General features: G+C 37.9%; 1 protein-coding gene and 1 pseudogene across 1 annotated transcript; both read left to right on the top strand.

Annotated features, from left to right (window-relative positions):
- The first annotated feature begins 264 nt into the window (after positions 1 to 264).
- Positions 265 to 1209, top strand: LOC101670580 (olfactory receptor 51A4-like). The gene has a single exon (XM_004768243.2). It carries the CDS (start codon positions 265 to 267, stop codon positions 1207 to 1209), a length of 945 nt encoding a protein of 314 aa, XP_004768300.2.
- Positions 1210 to 7315: 6106 nt separating this feature from the next.
- On the top strand, positions 7316 to 8169 carry LOC106007352 (annotated as a pseudogene).
- Positions 8170 to 10037: the final 1868 nt, after the last annotated feature.

Here is a 10037-nt window from a genome sequence, read left to right as displayed (position 1 = left end):
TGATGAATATATGAGGGATAGGTATATATTCATGTTCCTGTATCTTACTTACATGTTACTTACATTACTTACACATTATGATATTATTCCTGTCCATACTTTACAAAATGTTTTATTTTCATCCTAAGAATTATTGAAGAATAGGTGGAATTACAAGATTTCCATTGACCCAAGTGGTTATGCAAATATGCATTTAAGCAAACGACTTTTTGCCATAGCAAGAAGACTCTTCTGAGACCCATAACCTCATCTCACTTTCCTGCAATGTCAGTCTTTAACACCTCTGAAGGGGAAATCTCTACCTTCTTCCTCACTGGGATCCCAGGGGTGGAGCATGCTCACATTTGGGTCTCCATCCCCATTTGCTTCATGTATCTCCTTGCCATCCTGGGGAACTGCACCATCCTCTTTTTCATAAAAACAGAGACCTCTCTGCACGAGCCTATGTATTATTTCCTCTCCATGCTGGCCTTTTCTGACCTGGGGTTGTCCATCTCCTCCCTTCCAACCATGTTGAGAATCTTCTTGTTCAATGCCACTGGAATTTCTCTTGATGCCTGCTTTGCCCAGGAGTTCTTCATTCATGGATTCTCAGCTATGGAGTCATCAGTACTTTTCATCATGTCCATCGATCGCTTGATAGCCATCTACAGTCCTCTCAGATACACCTCCATCCTGACCAGTGTCAGAGTCTTTAAAATTGTTCTTGTATTTGCCATAAAAAGTCTCTTACTGGTTTTCCCCTTCCCCTTTATTCTAAAGAGGCTGAAATTCTGTAGGAAAAACCTTCTATCCCACTCCTATTGCCTCCACCAGGATGTCATGAAGCTCGCCTGTTCGGACAACAGGGTAAATGTCATCTATGGACTGCTTGTAGCTCTAACAGCTATGTTAGACTTGGTATGCATTTCTGTGTCTTACCTGTTCATCTTGAAAATTGTTCTGGGCATTGCCTCACACAAGGGCTGCGTCAAGGTCCTCAACACTTGCATTTCCCATATTTCTGCTGTGCTGATCTTCTATGTGCCAATCATCACCTTGGCTATTATTCACCGCTTTGCCAAAAATATTTCTCCAGTTGTTAGGGTCATCATAGCTGATACTTTCCTTCTGGTTCCCCCTCTAATGAATCCTATTGTGTACTCTCTGAAGAGTCAGCAGATTAGAAATCTGATTCTCATGAAATTATGTGAGAGACAAGGTAGATGAGAAACTTGAGCTGCAATGAATGCTCAGCTCACTTGGCAATGTTTGAGCAAATGTAGGGGTACAGTAATGACAGTGAAGTAATAGAGATTGACAAAAATACATATTTCATATACTCAGCAGGCTCATCAAGTTTCAAAGTATTGATTTCATTTAGCAGCAACAATATCCAACATGTCTTGGGTTGTAAAATGTTGACCACTACATTTTCTGCCTCCTTTATTCCTTTACCTCTCTTCACAGCTAGCTATATGACTATGTCAACAATAGCTACAGAAGTACCTTCTTAATTTGAGTATATAAATTTTTCAATTTAGTATTCTAAAAAAAAAAAAGGAAATTAGTATGTCCATTTGGGAAAAAAGCAAACATAACTCTAACTCGGGCATGATCAGCTCTAACTGAAATGAATTGAAAGATTAATCACACACACCACACACACACACACACACACACAGCATCAGCATCCCCTAAACATCCCCTAGTTTGTGTGCATTTGTATGTGTATTTGTGTGTTTTTGTGTATGTATGTATGTTTGTGTGTTGGGGCCTGATATATGTATGTTTGTGTGTATGTTTCTACAGAAATTCAAATAAATCATAAAAATGCTCCTGTCTCAAGTACTGTGAAACATGTACTAAATGTAAATACAGTAGCAGATGAGCAATATGTCATTAATTTATATTTTAAGTTCTCTGCAATATATTTAATAAATCTCCCCCTCTAGTATACATATTGGGTGAGCTGCTCCTTGAAAGTTTGTATAGTATTCTTTTTTTCCCCAGTTACATACCTAAGCAGTAGTATTATTTCTTAATTGTCTAGATCCTCCATCCCTGCATATGTGATTGAAGTAGAATGTTTAAATTTCCATCTTTGTGTTCAGTGTCTAGCAAAGTACCTGGAACATATGAATTGTTTATCATATGTTTGTTGAAAGCATAGCAATCCTAGCACATTGTGAAGACACAAATATAATGCATGATAAGAACACCAAAGAACCCATTAAAGTATGTCTGAAAATCTCCATTAATATGAAGTTCACTTCTACAAACTAATTACTTGGATAGAAATTAAACTAAAAGTGGGGCACCTGGGTGGCTCAGTGGGTTAAGCCTCTGCCTTCAGCTCAGGTCATGATCTCAGGGTTCTGGGAGCGAGTCCTGCATTGGGCTCTCTGCTCAGTGGGGAGCCTGCTTCCTCCTCTCTCTGCCTGCCTCTCTGACTACTTGTGATCTCTCTCTGTCAAATGAGTAAATAAAAAGTCTTAAATAAAAAAGAAAAAATTAAACTAAAAGCAAGCACAAATAAAGCATAAATATAGTCAGCAATCCCAAAATAAGTGGAGTAATCTCATGTATGTAGATAAGATCTAGGCGGGCCCTCACTAAAAATTAACTGAATTTAGTCTCACTTCTGATAAGCACGACTATTTAATCCACACTAAACCCTGGAAATTAGAACCCTGTGTTAGTAAGATTAGCAAGTGTTAGTAAGATTAAACACTCCATGCTAGAGATGGTGCTACATTACGGTATCCTAAGCAACACAACATTCTTAGGTGAGACATTGCAATGACTCACAGATAGGAAATAGAAGTCACAGGAACCTGGGGAGCTTCATCATTCTTAAACTCTGGAAGTCACTTTTAGCATCACCAACTCTTGTTCTCTTCACCTTTCTACTTTGCTTCAATCACTATTCCGAGTGAAACCCCCTACATGTTGAATAAATGGTCAGAGGTTGGAGTGATAGGTAGTGGGGACACTTCTTACATCTCTATTAACAAAAGAGAGTGGACTTTCAACATGAACTTCGCTTAGAGACTTAAGGAAAAGGCTAAAAAATACGAATTACTTGACATTCTTAAACCAGAACTGGTCATAATACCTTTGGATATGAACTCATTGTGATTGGCAAAACTGGGTCATGGCATTACTAGATTACAGTGACTGGAATACACAAAGGAAGATATTTCTTTTCCTAGGGAGGTTGGAGAAATGTTATTTGGAAAAAATAGAACAAAACAAGTTAAATAAAGGAAAACAAAATAAAACCAGTAGCTGTCTACTAGACCTGCCAAAGAGCACAATGACATTATTGAGAAAAAATATAAAAAACATGATTCAATAAAAAAATTATTAAAGGATACATAAGAAATGAACTCAAATAGAGGCCTTTAAGAGTTTGATTGGGAGTTCTTAGAAAATACATCCATTATACTTTTATACAAGAATTAGGAATTAGTGTACTTAGAGAATGCAATTCATCATGGAAATGGTAAGTCATCTTTGGAATGCTACCTTTAAGAAGACAGACAAGTATGCTGATATATATCATCTTAACTGACAGCACCTATGTAAGAGCCAACAAAAGTCTTCCTTTCAATCTTGACAAAGCATTAGAATCACTTGGGAGCTTTTTAAAGTCTGGATATTATGTAATATCACAGACCAATTAAATCAGAATACAAAATTGTATTTAACCTATTATCTTATTGATGGATATTGGAGTTGTTTCCAAATTTTAACTGTTATAAATAAAATACCTATAGATAATCTTAGAGATGTGTTTTCTTGTTGCAGCTGTAGTATTTATTTTATGGTATTGCATTATGTTATTAATTTTTAATTTCCTAAGTGCAAATTAAAATGTGAGAATTCAAGTACACTTTTTTTTTTTTTTTACATTACTTACTAATTTCTAGGAGTCCTTTATACATACTTTGTCAGGTATGTGTGATCTTTATTTATTGTCAGATAGGTGTAATCTTTATTTATTCCTCATGAGTGGTCTGTCTTTTGGTCTTCTTAAAAGTGTTGTTCAGTGCCAGAAGTTCTTCCCTTTTCTTAATTATAAGTGATTATTATTACTTCCGGGCTAATCTTTTTAGAACCTCAATTATTCCAAAGTCATGAATTTTTTAAATAATTTTTCTTCTACATTTTTCCTTTTATGTTTAATGCTTAGGTCTATGACCTAGCTGAAATTAATTTATGATAAATCTCACTATTCATTCATTTATTTTTGTATATGAATTGCTTCATTTATTGAAAAGATTTTTCCCTTTTGAATTTTTTCACTGTCATTCTGTTCCTTCTTGTGTGTTGGTTTGCAACCTCAGGAATTTCTCAGGTAAAATCTGAAAAGGACCCCCCATACAGGGAGGGCAAGCAGAGACCAAAGAAAGAGGCAGAGCCCTCCACATTTGTAGGTGGCAGGTTTAGTAAGCAAGGAAACATATATGAGATTTGTCTTGGGAAGTCGTAAAATGAGTAAATGTCCACACCTGCCTCCAGAATCTTAAAAAGTTTATATAGAGGCTTTAGTGGGGGTCAGTCATGCACACCATCCAGATGGTCTCAATAACACTGTGCTTTCTCGAGGCTATGTCCTTGAACATTTCAGGGCTCCCACTGTGGGAATGGTGCACAGAATGTACATTCTGAAGATTGGGAGGGGGTGAGGACCCTCCGATTATCCAGGCCCAGCTAATGGATCAGTTGACAGTCAGAGCCTCCTGATGAATTCCTCCAACATTGTGTCAATACCACACCCCTATATAAATGTAGCTTTATTTAGAGTTAGTGAGATCCAACAACGTTTTTCTAATCTTGCATAGTGTAGATCTTTTGCATTTCCACACAAAGTTTACAATCGCCTTGTCAGTTTCTACAATAAAAGCTATTAGGGCTTGATTAGGATTTTGCTGAGCCAACTTATTCTTGGGCACCTGAGTAGTTCAGTCAGTTAATTGCACAAGTGACACCTTTGGCTCAGATCATGACCCAGGGTCCTGGGATTGAGAGTCCCATATCAGCCTCCCTACTCAGCCTGGTAACTGCTTCTCCCTCTGCCCCTCCCCACCGCTTGTGTTCTCTCTCTCAAAAATAAATAACATCTTTTGAAAAAAAAGTGGGATCTTCAAAAAGATAAAACTAACTTACTCTTGTCCATTGATGAGTGAATAAGGAAGATGTGGTATATTCATACAATCAAATATTACTCAGCCATAAAAATGAATGAAATCTTGCCATTTGCAATGACATGAGTGGATCTAGAGAGTATGATGCTAAGCAAAATAAGTCAAAGGAAGACAAATACCATTTGGTTTCACTTATATGTGGAAATTAAGAAAAAACAAATAAGTGGGGAAAAAAAAGGACAAAGGTGGGAAAGAAGAGATTAAAGGGCTCAGATTTTTGGTTTGCGAAAATTGAGCATCAAAGTGTATTTTTATGATGAGTCCCTAAGAAGAGGCAGATTTAGGAAAGGAGAAAATGATGTCTAATTTGGATATATTGGTTTACAGGGATATTAAATTAGTGATCCAGGACTATCTGGAAGGAGGAATCCAACTTGAGTGAAGTCTAGGCTAAAATACACATCATAGGGTGTTTGTCTTGCATCACTTTTTTAAAGACACAAACTCAACTCCCAGCATCTCTGCTTTGACTCTGACGGGCAGAGGAATATCTGAGCCAAATATCAAACAGAAGTCTCAGAGATTTTGCTCAGCATTTACCACTACCATGTCTCTTCCATACCTCGTTACTAAGGTCCTCTTTCTAATGAAAACAGTTCCTAATTCATGGTCTAGGTGCTTATTACATGTCCTTGGTATTAACTTTCTCTGGATTTCCTGCATCTGCATGTGTTTATACGCTTATTTTCAGAACAGATGCAGCCTGGTTGCAATCGCCAGAGAGTTCAATGCCCCTAGAGCTGGTGACTGGGGAAATAAGAAGGGGGAAGCCCTCCTATATGAGGAGGAGACTTTCTGGCAGTCAAATTCAATGACTTCTGCGATTTTATACTGAAAGCCCTCAGTTACTATCAAAGATGCTCTCCAAAATATCCACTCTCTGGTGAGTACCCAGATATCCTTCTTTTTAGTTTTCACTTATATTTTAATTTTTTAAAATTCGTATTTTATTTTTAATTTTTTGGTAATCAACAGCACAGAACTTCGTATAGAGCAGGGAGAAGCCTCCAAAAGTCATACCTCTAGCAAGAATTTTCCTTTCAGAGACTAGTTAAAAAGACTGTTTACTTTTAGGAGGATCAGCCTTCAGTAGTATTTAAATCCTCCTAAATTGCAATATTGACCGCACCAGGTTATTATTCTTCTGGCAACACTACACAAGTGTTCCACAAATTCCAGGCTGAAAGAAATGAGGTATAATCTGTCAGTAATCTCTACAAGGACTTCCCTGACAAATATATACATGATTTGAAATAGTAATGATTTTTAAAGAAGGTTTAAATAACCAATTTTCAGATGGCAAGAAACAGAATTAAGGAGAGTTTAATTTTGAGAAGGCTATATACATTTGTGGGAAGGGTTAGGAAGAAAAAGAGTATGAAATCCCTTTGCCTTTAATAAGTGTCACTTTGGGAATCATATATTCTACCCAATAGTAGATCTAGGACATGAAAACAAAACAATAGACAACTCAAGGGAACTGGTTGTGATGAGTGTCAGGTGTTGTATGTAAGCAATGAATCACTCAATTTTGCTATCGAACCTCATATTACACTATATGTTAACTAACTAGAATTTAAACAAAAACTTGTCAAGTTTTTGTTTAAAAAACTAAAAAAGGGATGAGATTGACGACTGGTTATTAAAACAATACAAAAAAAATGAATTCAGACAAGTGACACAAGGGGTGCCTGGGTGGTTCAGTGGGTTAAAGCTTCTACCTTCGGTTCAGGTTATGATCCCAGGGTCCTGGGATCAAGACCTGCATTGGGCTCTTTGCTCAGCGGGGAGCCTGCTTCCTCCTCTCTCTCTCTGCCTGCCTCTCTGCCTACTTGTGATCTCTGTCAAATAAATAAATAAAATCTTGAATGCAAAATAAAGATCCAGTTTCTTTATAAGGAAAATATGGCCAGCAGTAATTTTTCTAAGCTAGGATATCTGAAAAGTCTAGTTCAAAGTGGCATGTATTTTTCACTGTATGGCAGCCACATAAATGCTTTGTTCTGTCAAAAGAGCTGAAAGAAGCTCTTCAAAAACTGCTTTTTTTCTGTGATATTTTCAGATCCTCATATTTTACTAATTCAGCATCTATCTCTCTCATTGTAGAGCCCTCTAAATGTATCATGTCCATTATCAACATAGCATATGTTGAAATCACCACCTTCTTCCTGGTTGGGCTGCCAGGGCTGGAATATGCACACATCTGGATCTCTATCCCCATCTGCAGCATGTATCTTTTTGCTATTCTGGGAAACTGCGCCATCCTTTTTGTCATCAAGACAGAGCCCTCCTTGCATGAGCCCATGTTCTACTTCCTTTCCATGTTGGCCTTGTCTGACCTGGGCTTGTCCTTCTCTTCTCTACCCACCATGGGGAGGATCTTCTTATTCGATGCTCCTGAAATTTCTTCCAATGCCTGCATTGCTCAGGAATTCTTCACCCATGGATTCATAGTAGTTGAGTCCTCAGTGCTCCTGATCATGTCGTTTAACCACTTTCTAGCCAACCACAGCCCTCTGATATACAGTTCCATCCTGACTCCTGTCAGAGTTGCAAAAATAGGAATGGCATTAGTTTTCAGGCATTTCCTCGTGGTTCTTCCCTTACCCTTCTCTCTGAGAAGTTTGTAGAAAAAGCCAATTATCCCATTCCTACTGTCTCCACCAGGATGTCATGTAGTTGGCCTTCTCTGACAACCAAATTGATGTCTTCTATGTTTTTTTTTTTTTTTTTTTTTGGAGTACTCTGCCTTATGGTAGACTTTATGCTCATTACTGTGTCTGACATTCTGATCCTCAAGACTGTGCTGGTAATTGCATCCCAAAAGGAGCAACTCAAGGCCCTCAATACTTGTGTTTCACACATCTGTACAGTGCCCATCGTCAGCTTGGCCATTATCCATTGCTTTGTCAGACATGTCTCACCTCTCTTCAATGTAATTAAGTCATTACAAGAAAAGAGTTTCTTTTTTATTTAATTATTTTTTAAATTTTTTATTTTTTATATTTTTATAAACATATATTTTTATCCCCAGGGGTACAGGTCTGTGAATCGCCAGGTTTACACACTTCACAGCACTCACAAAGCACATACCCTCCCCAATGTCCATAACCCCACCCCCCTTCTCCCAACCCCCCCAACCCCAGCAACCCTCAGTTTGTTTTGTAAGATTAAGAGTCACTTATGGTTTGTCTCCCTCCCAATCCCATCTTGTTTCATTTATCTTCCCCTACCCACTTAAGCCCCCATGTTGCATCACAACTTCCTCATATCAGAGAGATCATATGATAGTTGCCTTTCTCCACTTGACTTATTTCGCTAAGCATGATACGCTCTAGTTCCATCCATGTTGTCGCAAATGGCAAGATTTCATTTCTTTTGATGGCTGCATAGTATTCCATTGGGTATATATACCACCTCTTCTTTATCCATTCATCTGTTGAGGGACATCTAGGTTCTTTCCATAGTTTGGCTATTCTGGATATTGCTGCTATAAATATTCGGGTGCATGTGCCCCTTTGGATCACTACGTTTGTATCTTTAGGGTAAATACCCAGTAGTGCAATTGCTGGGTCATAGGGAAGTTCTATTTTCAACATTTTGAGGAACCTTCATGCTGTTTTCCAGAGTGCTTGCACCAGCTTGCATTCCCACCAACAGTGTAGGAGGGTTCCCCTTTCTCTGCATACTCACCAGCATCTGTCATTTCCTGACTTGTTGATTTTAGCCATTCTGACTGATGTGAGATGATATCCCATTGTGGTTTTGATTTGTATTTCCCTGTTGCCGAGTGATATGGAGCACTTTTTCATGTGTCTGTTGGCCATCTGGATGTCTTCTTTGCAGAAATGTCTGTTCATGTCCTCTGACCATTTCTTGATTGGATTATTTGTTCTTTGGGTGTTAAGTTTGCTAAGTTACTTATAGATTTTGGACACTAGTCCTTTATCTGATATGTCATTTGCAAATATCTTCTCCCATTCTGTCAGTTGTCTTTTGGTTTTGTTCACTGTTTCCTTTGCTGTGCAAAAGCTTTTGATCTTGATGAAATCCCAATAGTTCATTTTGCGCTTGCTTCACTTGCCTTTGGTGATGTTCCTAGGAAGAAGTTGCTGCGGCTGAGGTCAAAGAGGTTGCTGCCTGTGTTCTCCTCAAGGATTTTGATGGATTCCTTTCGCACATTGAGGTCCTTCATCCATTGTGAGTCTATTTTTGTGTGTGGTGTAAGGAAATGGTCCAATTTCATTTTTCTGCATGTGGCTGTCCAATTTTCCCAACACCATTTATTAAAGAAGCTGTCTTTTTTCAATTGGACATTCTTTCCTTCTTTGTCGAAGATTAGTTGACCATAGAGTTGAGGGTCTATTTCTGGGCTCTCTATTCTGTCCTATTGATCTATGTGTCTGTTTTTGTGCCAGTACCATGCTGTCTTGATGATGACAGCTTTGTAATAGAGCTTGAAGTCTGGAATTGTGATGCCACCAACATTGGCTTTCTTTTTCAATATCCCTTTGGCTATTCGAGGTCTTTTCTGGTTCCATATAAATTTTAGAATTATTTGTTCCATTTCTTTGAAAAAAAATTGATGGCATTTTGATAGGGATTGCATTAAATGTGTTGATTGCTCTACGTAGCATAGACTTTTTCACAATATTTATTCTTCCAATCCAGGAGCATGGCACATTTTTCGATTGCTTTATGTCTTCCTCAATTTCTTTCATGAGTACTACATACTTTTCTGAGTATAGATTCTTAGCCTCTTTGGTTAGGTTTATTCCTAGGTATCTTATGGTTTGGGGTGCAATTGTAAATGGGACTGACTCCTTAATTTCTCTTTCTTCTGTG

Source organism: Mustela putorius, unplaced genomic scaffold, assembly GCF_011764305.1.
Source record: "Mustela putorius furo isolate JIRA1106 unplaced genomic scaffold, ASM1176430v1.1 tig00003987_pilon_pilon_pilon, whole genome shotgun sequence".
Lineage (NCBI taxonomy): Eukaryota > Metazoa > Chordata > Mammalia > Carnivora > Mustelidae > Mustela > Mustela putorius.
This window is presented reverse-complemented; position numbering and strand designations above follow the sequence as displayed.

Coding starts and splice junctions, on each gene's coding strand:
- LOC101670580 (XM_004768243.2), top strand. CDS start 265: ATGTCAGTCTTTAACACCTCTGAAGGGGAAATCTCTACCTTCTTCCTC.